Source organism: Pituophis catenifer, unplaced genomic scaffold (assembly GCF_029215685.1).
Source record: "Pituophis catenifer annectens isolate HBS135680 unplaced genomic scaffold, rPitCat1.0.hap2 SCAF_6, whole genome shotgun sequence".
Taxonomy (NCBI): domain Eukaryota; kingdom Metazoa; phylum Chordata; class Lepidosauria; order Squamata; family Colubridae; genus Pituophis; species Pituophis catenifer.
In genome coordinates this window covers 45,203,508-45,224,448 of record NW_027256886.1, presented here as the reverse complement: position 1 = coordinate 45,224,448, position 20,941 = coordinate 45,203,508, and the positions used below count along the sequence as shown (strand labels likewise).

At 36.1% G+C, this 20,941-nt stretch overlaps 1 protein-coding gene across 3 annotated transcripts in view; it reads right to left on the bottom strand.

Annotated features, from left to right (window-relative positions):
* Nucleotides 1-20,941, bottom strand: part of CNNM2 (cyclin and CBS domain divalent metal cation transport mediator 2) — a 120,548-nt gene that overhangs the window by 24,946 nt on the left and 74,661 nt on the right. The window contains exons 2-5 of one of the 3 annotated variants that reach the window (XM_070945718.1): nt 12,777-12,920; nt 7,443-7,580; nt 6,376-6,545; nt 5,528-5,650 (exon numbers count right to left, since the gene is read on the bottom strand). In XM_070945718.1, coding sequence (XP_070801819.1) covers nt 5,597-5,650; nt 6,376-6,545; nt 7,443-7,580; nt 12,777-12,920 — 506 coding nt within the window. In that variant the 3' untranslated portion in view covers nt 5,528-5,596. Of the gene's footprint in view, nt 1-5,527; nt 5,651-6,375; nt 6,546-7,442; nt 7,581-12,776; nt 12,921-20,591; nt 20,655-20,941 lie in introns of those variants that run through there. The other 2 variants (XM_070945722.1, XM_070945719.1) reach the window with 2 other exon arrangements.

The following is a 20,941-nucleotide window of genomic DNA, read 5'->3' as shown; positions in this document are numbered from 1 at the left end:
AATGAGTAACTGGTACCATCTCATAGTCAGCTGAACAAATAACATTATAAGAGTAATTGTTATAAAGTGTAAAAAGCCTCTGAGCCATGAAAAGGCTGATGGTATGTTGGTCCCAAGCAGGACTCATGAAGTCAATATGATAAAATGTCTTATTGAATGACAGAAAGATCTTTGCGTGACTGAAATTCAGAAGGATCCTAGAAAGAATAAGATTTAAGATAGCTGAAAGTGCAATCCTCTAGAAAGTGTATTCTATGGGACTGAGAAAGGGTAGCCTGGGCATGGTCCTAAAGTGGAAAATCAAATGGAACCACCAGGAATCAATGTGAAATAGTATTTAAGAGACTGAAGTAGGAATGGTAAGGTCTAGGTTCAAATCTACCCTTAGTTATAGAAACTTAGTGGTGACTTAGAGACAATCACTTTCTCTCGGTGCAATCTAGCTCACAGGACAGATGGATTTCTCTTTGTAAGCTATACGTTGCTCCTGGAAAAAAGACAAGAAATATATTCAACAAATAAAATAAATAAATAAATCATTTATATAAAGATATAGACACTGCTGTATGAGATATAATATTACAGCCATTCATGCCAACCAGGAATAAATTTTACTGAAACAAGCATTTAAAAAAATATCCTTCTTAATCCGATAAAGATTTTCTAATTAATTAGGAATTGATCTCATTCTCAAATATTTTTCAGTGTGGTCAGAAATTCTAGTAGGACTGGAACAACAGCAGGAATGCAAACTGGATTAAATGAAATATCAGGAAAAGAATATGATCACACTTTTAACCTGAAGAAAGTTAAAACCAGTTCTCACAGCATACAGGACTAAGAGTAATGGCCTAAAATCAGTTCATATTAAATATTAGGAAAATTTTTCTAACCATAAGAGCAGCACAACAGACAAATCAATTATCAAAGAAGGTAATAGACTTTCTTTTGGTTGAATTATTTAAATGGAGGCTGGATATCCAGCTATTGGGAATGCTTTAATTTTAATTCCTGTGTAAAACAGGATTACACCTTGATAGATAAAATTCTGGGAAAGGTAAGATTTACATATGGTGGTACTCCAAAATTGCTTTGACTATGGCTTATTAAAGAAAATGCAATATGAAGTAGCTTAGTATTATAAGCTAAAACCAAACAAATCATATTATGACTTATTAAAAAGTGTGAACCCAACTAAAATCTCTATGGAAAATAGAATGAGTTCTAACTCAGAATAAAGCTTTACGCTATTCCAAATATTCATCCCCCAACACAAGTGAGAAACAATACAAAGAGATCAATAAATACCAACCTAAAGACAGCAATAGACAATGGCACAGTTTCTATAAGTAGAAATTCTACAAATTTGTTAGATATACTGTTACATATTTATATATAAAGAAAAATCAAAAGATTTTCTGATCCAAATACAAATGAGGCTTTCTGTGAAACCCTTCAGCATGTAATAAAGACAATGTCTTTCTTTCTTTCAAAACATTTTAAGGTGCTTTGGATTAATAGGCAGTAATTAGACCAAAACCACTCAGTGAACTCCATGACTAAATGGGAACCTGACCACTACCACTGATTCTCAAACCTAGCCAAATAGAGATTGTGTGAATTGGCAATTCCAGAATTCAACCATTGGATTGATGGACTGCATTACATGAGGTTTTACCCTCTTGCAGCTGCAAATGCTTTGGGAGAGGATGCTCTTTGATCTAAGTTTCAGAACACTAGAGGTCGATTAATAGAAAAGGCATTTGTTCGGCTTCATTTGGTACATTAGGTTCTACAGATAGTTCTTGACTTATGATCATTTGTTTAACCAAGTTCAGAGTTATGACGACCTTGGAAAAATTGGCTTACTTTTTTACACTCGGTTCTACATTAGTACTCACATTTATAACTATCACACCACCCTCCTGATCACATGGTTATAATTTGGATATTTGGCCACCAGCTCACATTTACAGCATTCTGCGATTATGTGATATATTTTTTTTGCCAACACCCATTGGGGAAGCTGGATTCACTTAACTACCCCTGTAAAATGGTCATAAAATCAGATCTGACTTTGATTTATGACAATGATTTATGACAGAAGTTATGACAAATGGTGTATAAATGGAAAAAATCACATAGATATTTCTAGCCACAGTATATTTTTAATGACCTTGTTTTTAAGAAGCGCCAAGAAAGATAATGAGAGTTTTCTTTATAGGATGACTGACAGTACATTGAACAAAGTCTGCATGAGTAGTAGAGAAACCATCATCCTCTTTAAACTACAACTATCCCTTCAAGTGATCAAAAATCTTAAGAAGGATTTACACTGTAAGCTATTTCCTTTACATTTTGATATGAGGTAATAAAACAATGACTAAATTTAGCAAATCAGCACAGAGGAAGGTAAAATCCTTTTGAGTTATAAAACAAATTTTGAGCACCATTAAAAATCTTCAAGTCAGAGTCTAAATTATTGACCTAAATCCCTTCCCGAGAGCTTTAGCTATAAGGGTACTTTTTGAACCATAATTTCTGGATGCTGAATAGCAAATGAGTTAACCTTATATTACATCCTGGAAATGTAATCTTGCCACATTGGAACTCCCAAATCATCACAAAGCCTTCTCTCAAGCTTGACTTCATGTTTGCTCTTCTGCTCTGCTGGAAGGCAGATTTACAATGAGCCAATAAAAGTTTGTACCTGTTCTTTTGACTCAAGGTCACTTGATACAAATGAAATGTCTTCACACAATGCTGTATATAATGAGGTTTAAGTTATACATCTCTACTGGGGCTGGGCAAGTGATGCTGTTGCAGGGTTTCTGAGTGCCTGGAGGCTATACAGGTCTGGATGGGGACTTCAACTCAACCCAGACTAATCTTGCCAGATTGGCATTGGGTGTTTGGCTCACCAGGGAATGGTGAACTGTCATCTTTGATTAGGGATGGGATTGCATTTCCCTGGACTAAGCTGGTGTGCAATTTGGGGTAGGGGGAATTCCTGGATTCACTGTTCCTGCTTAATGAGCAGATATAGCCATGGCAAGGGGAGGCTTTATACAGATTTGTTTTGTGCACCAATAACACTCTTTTCTGGACCGCAATCGCTCACAATTTTAGAGCCCTACAAGCCATGGGGCTTGATTATTTGTGGGGCCCGCCTCTCTCTAAGAATATACACCCACTAGATCAGATAGGGTGGGCGCACTCAAGGTCCCCTCCCTGAAATCTTGTGAGGTCTTGGAAGCATGCCTTTTCTATTGCTCCTACCCTCCCACTGGTGATTTGACAGACCCCCACCATTCTAGTCTTCCAGAAGGCCATTAAAACTTCACTTTTTACTGAGGTGCTGACATTGTGTGCATATAAGTTATGGAAAAACTACAGTTGAGCCTGCTGTGAGGCATCTCAAGGGAGACATTTCAATGGGTACAATTATGACTCAAGGTTTTTATTATTTTACAGTTTTTATTGTTTTTATGATTGTTTAATTCAGTGGTTTTATGGTTATTGTGAGCCATGCAGAGTTGCTTAAGATGGGTGGTCGTATAAATATTTTAAATAAATAAATAAATGAAATAATGTTAATTCTAAAGGGATCTACATAATAATAATTATGTTCCATTTAGTAAACTTTCAAGGGCACCCAGATTAATTCCTCAATCTTATACACAGCCAAATTCTAGCATATAGAGTTCAGCAATAAATAGTAAAAGTATACTATCAAAACCAGTTCCTCTCCAGCTATAGCAATAGCACTTATTCCCTATTGCTTTTATCTTATAATCTGTTTGTTTCACACTGTATTATTCATTATGTAACTCAGTATTGGATTACTGTCTGGACTTTATTTCTTGTAGGTCTTTGACTATAACAAAGAATTCATTCATTCAAAGTTAGAGGTGACTTAAGCAGAAAAATGACTCAAGAATAGACTATGATCCTGATCACAGAGACCAAGAAAACAACTATATTAGCAATATAAGATTAAAACGCTTTTGCTTAAACATTCATTAGGTGGGATCATTCTTAGTACCTAATTATATAAGAAAGTTTATGCAATATATATGTTGTGACACAGGCTTTCACTGACTACATCAAATGCATAAACTGTTATCCAAAATTGATAGGTGTATTTCTGTGTGTGGAACTAAAAACATTGGAATTTTTTTTTCAAGCACAGAAGACTCTTCTACTTTTTATTATAAAACAAATCACTATGTTTGTGTTGAACAAAGGCAAAGGAGTTTCTATTATTTATTAGAATTTTCTACTATGCATTTTATCTATCATATAAGTAACAACTCTTGGAACAAAAATTTGTTTGAATTTTAAAACGTGTACATTCAGTATACAAGAGAAGTAAAATGAAAATAAATATACTCTTTTAATAAAAATATTTTTTAATAAAAAGTAATATATATTATTAAACAAGCTCAATAAGATCAGGTTTGCAACTTTTTTTTTCTTCATGACTAATTTTAAAGGCTTTTAAAAATACCTCATAAAAACAAATAAAACTACAATTATAATATAAAATATATTGAACCATATCTCGACCATATTTCAAATTTCTCGCAGGACTTAATGACTCTTCATGCTATTTTGGGCCATCTTTGAGAAAGGCTTCAGAAGTCATAGTTTGTTTTTCTCTCTAAACATCTGCATAGGTATCTGAGGTAAACAAATTTGTGTAAATCAAATTATGTTTATCAATAAAGAAGGTATTGTTCCTAACAAATATTCAGACTACCTTGTGAATTGATTTGTGAGAATATCAAAACCATATTTATTTATTTATTTATTTATTTATAATAGCTAAGTGAAAATACTGTAGAAGATTTCAGTTTTATTTAAAAACACCAAAGTAATGTATTAAACTAGATATTATTGTCAAACAGCAGATCTAAAGACTACAAAATTGCTTGTTTTTTTTTCTTCATTTGTTTTAAAAGCAAACCGGTAGGTGGTGCTGTTTGCTTACTACAGTATACATAATTGTTTAGTTTATTAGGCAAAACTAAGGTTAGTTCAATTCATATTACAGATTACACATAAAATAATGCCTCGAGTTAATAATATGCATACCAGAATTTTCTCAAAATGTCATCTGTTCTGGTTATTGACTTAAAAATATTTACTTTTGAGAAGAAGTATGATTTTTCAAGCTTAATTGTTACTTAATTGTTTCCAATCTATTCCCACTTCAAAATAATTTGGTTTTCACTTTATTTTGATGATGCCAAAAACCAAAACTCAGATAACATTACCTTCCAGATGTTGCTTACTTACAATTCTCAGTATCCCTAGCCAATGTAGTGAGCAATGGAAATGGTGACTTGAAAACATCTACAGGGACTTAAATTATGTAATTAATCGGATGATTTTAATGGTTCATTAAAAGTAGTCAATATTAATTAGGAGTATATCTAAAATTGTATGGTGATCAATACATTGAATAACTGAATAAGAATGTAATACATGGCCCTGGTTTTACACAGGCTAATATTTTCACCTTTTCTCAAAAGGGTCAACAGCAATTTCTTCGGTCATTTTCAGATTGTGCCTTTTTCTTTCATCTCATGCTTTATTGTAATGGAATGTATGAAAGATCTTGGGGGAAAAGAGGAGGAGATGCTGCCTAGGAAGCAATCAGACAAGAGAAGCAGGAGCCTGCAGTCGCTTTATGTCAGAGAAACTTAAGAAAGACCCACTTTAATGGACCAAGTAGTGAAATTTGTGTCTTCAGACTTGCAAGTTTCTATTAATGTAGACTTACAATAAAGTAGAATTAGTTCATTTTGTCATGTTTCCTGTCTGGTTTACCAGAGAGCGCTGACATTTATCAATGTAATTATGAGTTTTTTAAATTAAAAAAGTACTTTCTACTCCTGAATACAAGGCTCAATTTTAATCAGACACCCCCAAAATTTTAACAGACACATAATAATTTTCCCATTAAATAAGATGGTGTTGATTGAAGTCTTTCTAAAAAAGTGACTCAGATTGGAACTGTGGAATGAGGAACTGTTGTCTTGACTTTTGCCCTCTCCCTGACATTTTAAACCAGCACAGCTCCATCCTCCCACTATTTGCACTGAAAAAACAAGCTCCCACTCTTACCAATGGACCTTTTGCTAATACCTCTGAAGCTGCCATTTATTTTTTTAAAAGCCATTCAGTCACTATTAGGATGAATGGTATCTTGCTTAACCAAATCTTAGGTTGCCCAATGCAGGCAGAACAAATAACAAGGTAATGCAGGAATAATGATGACCCTTTTGACATTAGAGACTGTCACTGAATAGTCATGCTGGTCAGAGAAGATTTGCAGGAGAAACAAATGCTTATAATCATAGGTCTGACCTGTAAAATTAGAATGAAGTAATCAATAGGTTTGTTTCGCTGATAGAGGTAGTATTCAGGGGTTTTCTTGTTTTTCTCATCATACTTCAGCTCCTGAATCACATTGGGATGCTTTAGTAACCTCAGGAGGATCTTTTCAGACATTTGGGATGGGCCAAATGCTTCAACCTCTGAAAACATAAAAACAACTTGATTGATAATGAATACTACATTTGTTAAGACATAATATATTGATTAGCATATTAATAAAATAGCTATAAAAGTGGAATGGCAAATGTTTCAGGCCAACACATCTCTGTTATTTATTACTTCTGTCCTGTGCCATGCACACCATTGTCCATGTCACTGCTCAGACTGCCCAAGAATTTATCAACCCATCTGGACAATATTAGGCTGCAGGTAATATCTGTCTATTCATAAAGAGGGACCAGAAGTAGAGGAAGCAATTAAAGAAGACATCTTTCTTCCATTTTTTTGCTCTTCTCTACCTCTGGAAATTGGGCCTAAAATATTTTTCCTCCCAAAAGGAAAAAGGCACACATATAAAAGAAAAAAAGGGAGGGAGAGAAAAGGGGAAGGTTTATCTTAAATGGTGCAGGGTCTCCTGCTTGGGCGGGGGGTTGGACTAGATGACCTACAAGGTACCTTCCAACTCTGTTAATCTGTTAACAGTGGAAAATAGAAAGGACTCAGTCCTCCTGCATGTTTGTTTCATTCCAGCAACTATTTTGAATTAAATGAAAGGCAAAGAAAGTTACACGGTTTTCCTAGTGGCATCCAGTTCAGTTTTAGCCTGGTCAAGTCTATGAAAGTAATGTGATGCTGCTCCTTACCCTGCCTCCTCAAACAATTTTAAGTTGTACTATAGCTCTTTTTCTGTTACACTCTTGGAATTTCTATCAGGACTGAACATGAAGTATAAGAGAAGAGAATATAATGAAGAAGGAGACACAATATACAATTCCCTAACACAGCTTCCCTACTCCATCCACTGTTTCATTGATTCTCTGTTAGCAATTTAGCAGTTAGATCCTAATGTGATAAGAACTTTAATAAACCACACTTGCCTGTTGCTAGGAAACGGTGCATTGCCAAAAGCAACTGGGGTGAGATTTTAACCTTCATTTCACTATCTGTCTGTTTGAAGGCAGAGAAATCCTGTTTTCTCTCCCGATGGGCTACTTTCTTTTTGGTCTTGTTATCAGCTAGAGATAAAACAAATAAAATATTCATTACATTTCGCTCCAGTGTTTACCTTGTGATTCCATTTTTATATTCCAATTTATTATTTTTATATTTATTTATTCCAATTATTATAAGCTGTTATTATTTACACAAATAGAAATTCACAAACCTCTGAGACACTCCACCCATCTAATTAAAAGTTTGTGATGTCGGGTAACTTTTGATCAAAGTCTTTACCTTATCAAAGCAAGCTACTGAGTAAATTAATATAAGATCTGTTTTCATTAGGCTAGCATTTAAAGACCTGTCAGAGTGCTCCCACTGCTGCTTTTCTGCCTTAAAAATTATGGCACTGAGGAAGTGTTCCTGGCTTTACAAATAATGGCAACAATGAGGAAAAGAGATAATGGGCAGAAAATAATCCAACATTCTTTGAATAATGATAGACAAAAAATAATTGGTATTTTTGCTTCTCTTGTACCAACATATGTTTTATGCTAATAGGAGAACTGCATTAATTTTAATGGAATTACAGGATCAGCTGAAACTGTTGGTTATTTTTCATGTACAAAATAATGTAATAATCCTTTTCATAAAAGAAGCATTGGGTGGAATCCGATATCATGTAAAATTTGCCTGAGAAACAGAGTTCTTCCCCAGCTCTTCTCCACAAACCAGCTAGAGCAGTGATGGCTAACTTTTTTTTCCTTGGGTGCCAAAAGTGCATGCGGGCACAATAGCGAGCGTGCCCACATCCATAATACAATGCTCCCCACACCCCCAGTGCATGCATGTACAATCCCCAGTGCTGCCCCGCCCTCCCTGTGCAGGCGCATGTGACCCCCCCATGCTCTCCCACCCCCCACGCATGTGCGCATGATCCCCCGGTGCCCTGTTTTGGGCCTAGCAGGCCCTCCTGAAGCCTCTGGAGGCCAGAAACAGCCCATTCCTGGACTTCCAATAGGCTCGTTTTTCATTCTCCGGAGGCTCCAGCGGCTTTCCTGGAGCCTCCAGGAGGCCAGAAACGGCCTGTTTCTGGAGGCCCATTTCTGGACTTCTGGTACTTCCAAGAGGCCCATTTTTCACCATCTAGAGGCTCCAGAGGCTTTCCTAGAGCCTCCAGGAGGGAGAAAACAGTCTCCCCCGGAGGCCGGAAATGGCCTGTTTCTGGACTTCTGGTAGACCCATTTTTTACTCTCCCAGAGCATCCGTGCGAGCCCTGTACTTACCTGGCATCCAAAACGGGCCGCGTGGAGACTCCTGGGAGGGGAGTGGTGGCATGGGCATGTGTGCGCGTCTCCCACATGCGTGGCAGAGACCTGAAAATCAGCTGGCCAGTGGAGGCGTGTGCACATGCGCGGTGGAGCTGACCTAGGGCGACAGCTTGTGTGCCCACAGAAATGGCTCTGTGTGCCACCTGTGGCACGCGTGCCATAGGTTCGCCATCACAAAGCTAGAGAATTCCTCAACCCTCTCATGATTCCAGAGGACTTGTGAAGGAGGCTGTAAAAGGAAGACTCCTATTCTGACCTCCACATAAAGACATTATGGAAACAGTTTCCTAAATCAAACAGGAAACAGGATTACATGAACTACTTTTATTTTACAAGGAGGCTACATTAACAGAATCTTGCAAATCTGAAGGCACAAACTTCCTCCTGCCACTTTTAGCTGATTGATCCATCAGGAAGGGTCCTATCTAAGTTTCTTTCCCTAACAGTTAAGCCACTGGGGCTCTTACATCTCTTGTCTGTTTCCTAGGCACCTTTTTGCCCCAAGGTCATTTGCACATTCTACACATCAGGAGGATCTTTGTACAACTTTGTATTGTGTGCCAGTTGCCCCTGTTCTTGGATCATGAGGTTCTGCTCACAATTACTCACTCCATGGTCATCTTCCAAAAGGATTACTACAATGCAGCTGCCTTTGAAGATCATCCAGAAGCTCCAGCTGCAATGGCATGGACAATGATATATGTCTCTAGAAAGACACATTACACCTTTGGTCTGTAAGTTTCCATTGGTTACCAATTTGTCTCCTGGTACAATTCAGGGTGCTGGTTTTGATCTTTAAAGCCCTACATGACATGAGGCCATGTTATCTGAGGGACTACCTCTCCTTGATTACATCTATCTATCCCATCAAGCCTGGCAGGAGAGTCATGCTGTAGGTCCCATCCATTAAAAAATTATGTCTGGTGGGATCTAGAAAAAAGTATTTTCTGCCATAGAACCTGCCCTTTTAAATATTATTTGCCCTGAATTTAGCCCAACCCTTATAGCCATCCTGAAAGTCTTAACACATGCTTTTTGCATCAGGCCTGGGGATCCCCTGACAACCTTTGTTTTATTGCGAAGGTTGTTGAGAGTGTGGTGGCGCAGCAGCTTCCACAGTACCTGGATGAAGCTGTCTATCTAGATCCGCTCCAGTCCGGCTTCAGGCCTGGGCACAGCACGGAAACGGCATTGGTCGCGTTGGTGGATGATCTCTGGAGGGCTCAGGATAGGGGTTGTTCCTCTATCTTGGTCCTGTTAGATCTCTCAGCAGCTTTTGATACCATCGACCATGGTATCATGTTGCGCCGATTGGAGGGGTTGGGGGTAGGGGGCACCGTTTTGCGGTGGTTCTCCTATCTCTCTGACCGGTCACAATCTGTGTTGGCAGGGGGGCAGCAGTCGACCCCGAGGCACCTTGTTTGTGGGGTGCCGCAAGGGTCGGTCCTCTCGCCCCTTCTTTTCAACATTTATGTAAAGCCACTGGGTGAGATCATCCGTGGCTTTGGGGTGGAGCTCCATCAGTACGCTGATGACACCCAGCTGTACATCTCCACCCCAGGCCACCCCAACGATGCCCTTGAAATGATGTCCTGGTGCCTGGAGGCCGTGCGGGCCTAGATGGGGAGAAACAGGCTCCAACTCAACCCTTCCAAGACTGAGTGGCTGTGGCTTCCGGTGTCCCGATATAGCCAGCTGGCACCATCGCTGGTTATTGGGGGCGAGTCATTGGCCCCCACGGAGAGGGCTCGCAACTTGGGCGTCCTCCTGGACACACGGCTGTCTTTAGAAGAGCATATGACGGCCGTGGCCAGGGGAGCTTTTTATCAGGTTCGCCTGATATGCCAGTTGCGTCCCTTTCTTGATCGGGACTCCCTACGCACGGTCACTCAAGCACTCGTCACCTCCCGCCTGGACTACTGCAATGCTCTCTACATTGGGCTCCCCTTGGGGTGCACCCAGAGGCTCCAACTGGTCCAGAATCGGCCGCGCGGGGGATTATGGGAACGACAGGGCGCTCCCATGTGACACCTCTCCTGCGCGAGCTGCACTGGCTCCCGGTGGTCTTCCGGGTGTGCTTCAAGGTGTTGGTGACCACCTTTAAAGCGCTCCATGGCTTAGGGCCTGGATATTTATGAGACCGCCTTCTGCCACCAATTGCCTCCCACAGGCCAGTACGCTCGCACAGAGAGGGCCTCCTCAGGGTGCTGTCGGCCAGACAATGTCGGCTGGCGACCCCCAGGGGGAGAGCCTTCTCTGTGGCGGCACCCGCCCTCTGGAACGACCTATCCCCAAAGATACGCACGATACCGAACCTCCGGACTTTTCGTTGGGCCCTTAAAACTCACTTATTTCATCTAGCCGAGCTGGCTTAATCCCATCCTTTGGTTTTAATTTGAAATTAATTTTAACTGGGTTGTTTTAAATTGTGGGCCGACATTATTTAATATCTTTTAAACTGTTTTAATTTTTCTTTGCTGTGTTTTTACTTTGGCTGTTCACCGCCCTGAGTCCTGCTGGAGAAGGGCGGTATAAAAATCAAATCAAATAAATAAAAATAAATAAACATGGAGCCTGTACCATGGTTATATCATGCATAACATTCTGATTTTGACCCTCTTGCAATCTTGGTTTCAGTAATTGTTTTTAACAAAACAATTTTAACAAATTAAATAATTAATTTAGTTGGTATTATAATACATATAATCAGTGGTTTTGAGGCATGCTGCCCAGAGTCACCTTGTGTGAGATGGGCAGCTATATAGATCTGATAAAACAAACAAACATTAATGAACAGCATTAATGTAGAAAAGGTATGGGTAAATATATTTTAATAGGATCTTAAGGTAAATTACAGTAAGCAAACTGAATAATAGAGTAGAAAGTGTCCTAAAGAAAGGATAGCATAGAGGTCTCAGAAAATTGTAATCTACAGATCACTGCAGAAACACTAGGATCTCCTTAATTGATTGCATAAGGTTACATCTCCAAAGGTGACCTGCTTTGTGCCCTGTTCTCAAACAATTTAGGAAGTTACATACTGTGAAGTTTGTTTACAAACTAATAGGCAGTCACTGCAGTTATTTCAGCAGTAGTAGAATGTGTATATGGTAGATACTCCTTCAGCAACTTGGCTGCTGCCTGCATTCCATTAAAAATCCATTAGTGGAAGATGCCCTTGTTCAGGAAAAGGTATAGCTGGTATACTAACAAATGTTCCAGGTCACAGAACTCATTTGGGCCTCCAATGATGATAAACAAAATCCACATATTGAAGAACACATCCTCCCAACTGAGGCTCTGTGTTGTTAGAATTCAGCCTCTGTATTTGCATTACTTATTCAGCATTTGAAAATATGCTTGATCAGATATGACAGCATAACAAAAATACATGTACATCTTCCAAAATGCCTGCAGTCCAATCTACATTGTTTTTTCACAACTGCCTCTTCTTTTCCACAACAAACAGCAGTGATGGCACATGAGGTACTACAAACCATGCACTGCGGTAATAAAACATCTTCTGACATTTTCAGAGAAGGCATACACAGCGCTTCTGAGGGCTAATCCAAGACACTTTGCTGCCTAATGCCTGACAATATTCTTACACTCTCAAATACCATGTATAAAAGACAACGAGAATAAAAGCAACAGGTCATTTTAAAGCATCAGGCTAAGTTAAAGGGTATAAAATTGATCACATGGTGAAAAATTTGTCCTTTATGTTCTAAAATAGCTGTCTTAGTGATAAGAGTGTCTCTTTTTGTTACAATACAGAGGCAGTCACATGCATTTTAAATTGGGCTAGGCTTTCAATTTTAGTTCATATTTAATTCTTCTCTTCTCAAAATGTAATTTCCCTCAAAAAATTAAAAGACAGAAAACTTTATTACAAGAAGGCCTTCATATAATTCTGAGGGCACTGTGGTGCTTAATACTCACTGTAGAGATCTGTTTCATCTAGAATCTCAGACTTGATGATCTCTTCAATTACATCTTCCAACGTAACAATGCCCAAGACTTCATAAAAAGGATCCCCTTCCCCTTCATTATTCACCCGCTGCACAATTGCCAAGTGAGATTTACCTGCACAAAGTAGTAGACCAAGAAATTAGAATTTAGAGCAGAAGGACTGACTAGTCAGTTCCAAAATGATACAGATGAATCTTATAATGCAATAGCATATAATTTATGGAGAGCACTGTGTGAAAAAAAAGTTAACCCATTCATTACACTGTCCACCAAAAAAAAAAAAAATGGTTGTTAAAGAAAAACTGTAAATAAAACATAAAGCAAAAAAACCCCCACCATATAATTTATGGGATACTGATGCTTAAAAAAACATCAAAAACAAAAACCTACCTAAAAGTTTACCAAGCATTTTTAGAGGCAATCATAACTAGAAACATTTTTTTCCCATTGTTGGGTACCATAGGAAGTAGGGTTACTTGGGTATTGATATTAATCAGGTAGTTGGAGTCAATTTTTCAATATTTTGTTTGAGAAGGTTGGATATGGAATTAAGGAGCAAAATGGACATATTATTTATATTATTTTTAAAGGAAAAACCACACTGCTACAGATTAGCAGTTTTGCTAAATTTTGGGAGTATAATCTGGAAATGCTCTGGGAATCACAAAATGGGGGGAGGGAGGTCCACAAATTATCTAATCCTAATATCTTTAACCATTTCACAAAGATGATCACCATTATCATGCCAAATGCAACAGAATTTGATATTTTTGTATCCAAAATATGTAAAAGATATTAAACAAAATAAGTCCAACCAGCATAAATTCAATTAAAGCAATATCCAAACATCAAAGCACCAACAAAGCTTTATATTAAAATAGAAATTTTAAACATCAGAGATTAATATTTTTATCAGGCACACAGAGTCACTGGCAGCAAGTAGGCGGTCATATAAATTCAAACAAACAAACAAACAAATAAATACTATCTTCCAAGAAACCTCTGTAACACAAAATCTAGTTTGTACTAAATTACGTATGCATAATTATATAATAATTCATATATAAATAATGTATGCATATTATTTAAATTTTAAATAAACTTAAAATTGCTTTCATCCCTCTTGCCCTCTTCTCAGGAAAATATTTCACATTTAAATTACTAATTCTTATGTGCTATACCATTCACCTACAAACAGTTGAATTTGATCACTTGAGATGTAAGAGAATCAAAGCAATTTTTTACTGAATGGCAGGTAAAGACTGCATTTTGTTAAGAACAAATGGCTGAAGATTAAATATATTCTCAAAATGTTTGATTGTACTTATTAATTTCTAATATATTTATATAACCCTATTATTCATTTTTAACTTATTGTATTTTGTATAAATGAGTTCCAGGTTTCATTATATTTGACTGTACAAAGTCTACCTGTATTGGCCATCTGCCCATAGGTGGTAAATGTAATCACGTCTTCAATCCATTGATTGAATGGGCCATACATTTATCTTTCCAATATTGCATTAGACATAGTCCTTGACTTACAACAACAATTGGGACAAGAATTTCTGTTGCTAATTTCTGTTGTGACAACCTTCTTTGCCATGGGTGCTAAGTGAATTATTGAAGCTGTTAAGTGAAACATGCAGTAATTAAGTGAATCTGGTTTTTCCCATTGCCTTTGCTTGTCAGAAGTTGGCTGGGATTGTCGCAATGACCCCAGAATGCTGCAAATGTAAATATATGACAGTTACCAAACACCCAAATTTTGATTATGTGACCGTGAGGATGCTGCAACAATTGTAAGTGTAAGGACTGGTTGTAAGTCACTTTTTTCAGTGCTGTTGTAACTCTGTGAACAGTCTTTAAACCACTAATTCATGGTTGTAAATGAAAGATTATTTGTATCTATATCACCCTTTTGGCCACAATAAAGGCACGGAGAATCCATTTATGTTATTTTAGCTATCAAATTTCATGTAGTTCAAGAGAATATTATGGATTATGGAAGATCATTTCAATAAATTATTATTGCAGCAAGATTACCATAGGTATAGATTTGGAAAGATTTGACACTACTCATTCTGAAGAAATGGTTGGTAAAGATAATAGATCTTGCTGAAATAGATAAATTGACTTGTTTAATTAAAAAAAAAAAGCATTATCTACATTTACTGGTGCCTGAAAGCCTCTTACGGAATTTTTGTGTAAAAATGAAAAAAAAATGAACCAAAAATGCCTTATGTTTCGATGATTACACAGGCTAGAGTATAGAAAGAAGAAGAATGAGATAACTTTGGAGATGGGTTAAATATATTTATACATATAACTGCTGTGAATAATATTGGAAGCTACTTCTTCATATCTTTTTTCTTTCTTTTCTATTTTGCATTTTTTTCTCTTTTTTGCATTTTTTTCCCTTTATTTTTCTCCCCCTACTTTATCTTGGTCTGTGTTAGTTTTTTTCTTCTTATTCAAAAGTTTTAATTTAAAAAATTATACAAAAAGAGATATTAACCTCTGAAAACTTTAGCTTTTGTCACACAGTCATATTTATATGGTTCTTATTTCTTATTTCTTATCCAAATTCAGTTCTTATTTATAGAAACATAATGGAGCCCAATTAATTCTAAATATTATGTCAGTACATCAAAGAAAAATACTGGTAATCTTCATTTACTGACTGGAATTATGACTGGTCACTCAATTGCTAAATAGTGTGGTAGTTAAGCATGACATTACGTGACTGCGCCAACTTACTGGAACCTCAATTGCAGCAGATCTGACTGTAGTCGTGAATCACTATGGATTGTTAAGCACCACATCACATCCGCTGGTTGCAAGTTTCCAAATTGTGATTACAGGACTACTGGGACATGGTTTGACAACAACTTTGAGGTCCAATTGTCTCTACTTTCAACATCATTATAAGTTTGACAGATCACTGAACAAATGGTTGGCAAATGAGGGCTATCTATAAACTAACTGATGTTTTGACTAATCATATTAAAGTATTCCTTATTAACTAACAACAGCATACTTATCCAAAATTAAAAAATAGCTGAATTCAGACACTCACTCTTTAATATCTATTCTAGATGTTAGATTACTATCTAAATGGCAGATGCAAGATTTTTTTTTTTTTAAAAGACATTTTTATAAGTAAGAATTTGGTTCAAATATCTTAGGTTTATTGAACGAGCAATCAAAATATCCTATTCAAACAAATGGATGTTTAAAGATATTCTGGAAACAGTAGATCAGGGAGAAGACCTTAATAATTGACATAAATACTGCATCAGGTCAAAATAATTCAGTTCACTAAACTTCACATCTGCTTTCCCAGGGACCTAACATAAGCAAATTCTTTGAGAATGCTGTCTGTTGAAAGTTAAATTCTTTTGCTATTCCCAGCTTGTGATCATTTAAAAGGAATTTTCCAAAGCAAGGTCTAATATTAGACTTAAAATGAAGTTTCCATTCCACTTACGCGATATTCTCACCAAAGTAACTACTACATAATCTGATTGTCTTGGAGCTACTCGTTTAGATGCAGATGACCATACTTCAAATACCAACTGAACCACATTGGCAAAGCTTGTCTCAAAGAAACCTTTACAGTGTGAATCATTATTACAATCATACTTTGCATTTATAATTATGCACAATATCACAAACTTCATTAAGCTATAAAAATGAAAACCCTTCCTTGCATAATTATATTTTGTTATCAATTTGCAATCCATGCAATGGGTTCTATGTTACATGGTATCTCAGAGTCAACATAAGTTCTAGTTATTCTAAGTGTGTCAAAGTAAGACAACAGAGATTTATTTGGTAGCAAAATACAGTGTACACAGAGTGCAGATACAAGTAAAGGTATGGAATCATTTTGACTTGAACTATCCATTTGAATGAAGTTTACATTTTAAATTTGAAGTTGATAAAACATATTAATGAAAACAAATAAGACAGAATTTCATAGAGATTCACTACTCTTGAACTTTGATGCTTTAAAATAAGAAACATGACTACTTAACATTTTATTCCAATCTTTAATAGTATATATATATATATGCTCTTTTATAGTTCTATGGAAATTAACCTCCTTTTAGAAGAAATAAAATATACATTATGATATCACCAAAATGATTTTTTTTTGACATGCAAATATTAGGAAAAAAAATGTTGGACCTCTAAATCAAATTAAAGCTATTGATACGTTAGGTAGTATGGGTTGTTACAATCATAAAAGTTAATTTCAATACAATTAGCAGCTTACTTTACTTCTATAATGCTCTTCTTCCCGGAATGTATGTTTTTACATGGGTGCATCTAAGGCAATAGTGTAAAAAGCAGCAATAAAATACATATTTGAAATGGATGGGTTACATTGTATAGTTTTACATAGAATTTAGATAATAACTCCCGAAAGATTTGTGAAACATGTGCCGAAGATTTACATACAGAAATGAAGCATGGTATGTTTAATTGTTAATCAACAAAGCATATGCTTATTAATTAATGAGGATTAATTTTAATCAGTAGGTTTAGTATTAGTAATTTTAATCAAAATTTTAAAAGACTACAGACCACCTAACAACTACCTATGTTTGTTTGTATGGAAGTTATCTGTACAAATGTATTGCCAGACAAATCATGTTTTTTTGGGTTAACAAGTAGTGACATTGATAGGTTTATATGTAAATGTGTGCATATATAAATACATGTATATATAATAAAGAAGGTTGGTGATGAGGTTGAGAAGGTGAGGGAAAGGGAAACTTTGTAAAGTTCTCTGAAAAGAATCTAGATGGGTTCTTCACTTTAATAGTTAACCAAATTATAACTTAGAACTTGTAACATGAGTGCCAAAAAGAAATTTAAGAACTACTTAATGTCATTTTTTCTTCATTCCACTTGGTTATGATTGGAACAAACAAGCATCCCCTCTCTTGACATTATTCAAATATACCAGTAGATAGTTTATTAAATAGCTGTCTGCCCATACAATTGAAACCAATCTTTCCCACTCCCACATTAAAGTATCACTAATTCTGAAGATTTGACAATTGTCCAAACTGAGAAAGGAAGTGGAAAATGAACAAAATATTAGAAAAATCCTGAAGAGAATGAAGCAATTTTTTTTCTTTAGATGCTTAGAGAAGAACTGAGATAGACAAACTGAAATAATGGAAATGTTTTCTATGATTCTTAAAATGAACTGATGTGCACAAAAGGGTATTATTTACAACAACATACTTATAATGCAGCAAGAGAAGTTCTCATAGAAACCTAAATCCTTCAGCATGTCAGCATAGTACTTTTGTTGTTGTTGATTAATTTCACTGGACCCTGCGATGATGGATAGGAATTCTGAAGTATATTCTATTTCCCCTGAGAACCTATAGTCCATTTCCTTTCTACGTTAATAAAAGTTACTTATAATTATTTTACTCTGTCAGTCAGACTTGCCGTATTGGTGCCATTTTGTATTTTGAGATCAATATCTTAAGAAAGTAGAAAAAAAAGAAATCAGGAAAAATAAGAAACCAAAAAAACCTGCACATTGATACCAGTGGTAGTCTATTGGAAATCAACGACACAAACTTTTCTGTTTTAGATTGCTTTTTCTTTTATTTGTAAACTTCCCAATGATGAACATGCTCAAAACTTGACTTCTTGTCTAAATGGAGACTGCTATTCTAATATCATAAACCCACAGAGTTTACTAGAATGGCATTATACCAGAGTGTTGGAAAGTTCAGACAGAGTACAAACAGATAGTCAAGTTTTAACTACATTGTAAAAACAATAACAAAAATGGTGCTCTACTTAATATAGCAACTAACAGTAACATGGTTGAGAAAGCAACTTGATGAATGGCTATCATGTTCATTCTTCTCTTTCTCAATCAACTTTTATTCCAAAATTATCTGGAAATAAGAATTCTGAGAATTCTCTAGAAAAATGCATAGTAATTGTTCATGTTTTAAAACCTAATTTTTAGTATTTGGAGAAATAATTTGGTATGAAACTACTGCCACCTTAGTCATTCATCCTGATGCGTGCAATTCCATAAATAAAAGGCATGGTTAAACTTTTAAAATCAGGAAACAAAATTCACTGGCTTTACCAAATGAAAAATGTTGTGTGGCTGCAATAGTTTATTGACCTAGTTCAGGATCTTAGGAGTCTTAAAAGTGTTGCCTTCTGGATTCATTGCCAACATTTCTCAATTTTCTAATACCAATTGCCAATTCAAATAATATGAGGTTTCTACATAGATAGCATTGTTATATAGGAAAAAGATGCCAACAATGTGCATTTGTTTATATTTCTTCCAAATTTGCCTTTTACCACATAGGAACCAGTCTAGCTGCTAGGCAAGAGAAAAATCTATATCCCTGTCTAAGAGGGTGAAACAAATCTCAACTTGATGCCAACTGGATATGCATTCATTAAATGCATATGTCCCCAAATGTTTTGAGAAATATTTTTTAAAGTGCAGATAGTAAATGCTGCTAATTATGAAAAATGTAACCTGTTACTTTCATCCATCAAGTTTATAAAAGAAAAAACATCCAAAGCAAATGAAACAAAGGTCCTAATGTTAAACAACATAATTACCTTTAGTTTTTTAAGCAAATAGATTTACTTTTGACATCAATATGCAGTATAACAATCAGAAATGTGATGGATAGATATTCTCTACCGTGTTTTCCTGAAAATAAGATCCCGTCTTATATTTTTTTGAACCCTGAAATAAGCACTTGGCCTTATTGCCATGCACTCAAAAACCCAATTGGGCTTATTATCAGGGGATGCCTTATTTTGCGGGAAACAGGATAGTAAGCTCTCTATCCAATGACATTTTGAAATCTTCTACCCTATAGCACCTTTGCCTCTGCCACTTTTGATACTGCCCTCCTTTCAATTTATTAGCTAACCATTTTAAGTACAAAAACACTACAGAAGGGGAAGTAGTTTGTTCCATAGGCCATATCAATAACAGAGGAAATTTTCATGAAATTTTAGGCATTAGATGAGCATTAATAATCAATTTATTAAGGGACGATAAGGACCTTACACTATTAACAGCAAATTCACTTTAGAGTTCCTTAAGGTTTTGAATACCTATCAAAAGTAACTTTTCCTGCATCTAGTTCCACTGTAACACTTGGGTATAAATGTTGAATTTGTGCCAGAAATAACCACTATGTTGCATTATATTGTTTCACCAAATGAAAGTCGTAAAATTACAATCTAGATTACAATTGCCAAACAAAACTGAGACAAACATTGATAGTACCACATTATATTATATTTTAAAAAATCAAGGCAGAATCAGTGTTTATTTCTCTAAAATTAAAGTTACTTCTGTAACACATTGTAACAATACTTGATTAGTGATTACTCTGTATATCAAAAGAGACCAACTTTTTTTCTTATTATTCTTGGATTTCTTTCAAGATGTAGTCTTATCTTCATGAACCATGGAGGAAAACAATAAATGATCAGAACCAGCTGCTTCACACATAATGTTAAATGTTGGAAATCTCAGTACATCATTAAAGTGTTTAAGAGAACCCTATCTCCCTGGCAGTGAACTTCAGCATCCATTTCTGGAAATTCATTACACTGTACTGGTTTAGCAGACTGGTACTTAAGTTCCATTATTTAATTCTAGTTCAGGTAATTCAGGCAGATGAACCTCTTTGGCTTAGTTTCATGAACCACATCTTTGGCAGACAGCAGATCATGTACAATCCTTCTCTCCTCTACCTTTTCCTTCACTTCCTCATATTCCTCAGGTGATGAGTTGTGATCCTCAAGCCAGCCACATCACTGAAAAAAGAAGAAAGGCACGTGACCCAGGACAATAAATGTACCACATATAGCTGCCATTGTTACGCCTACAAATAGGAAAATACAAGGAAAGGAGGTGAGCATGACAGTCCAAGGGACATACTTTGCTTGTGATGACACACAGAAGATATGTGAGCTGGGGTAAAAGAATGCATGCAAACTATGAAGATTTGGAAAGGGAAGTAGAAAAACAAGGCAAAGAAAGATGTGTGGGAAAAATGAGGCCACATTTTTGTGAAGAAACACTAGTAATTACACAACGTGAC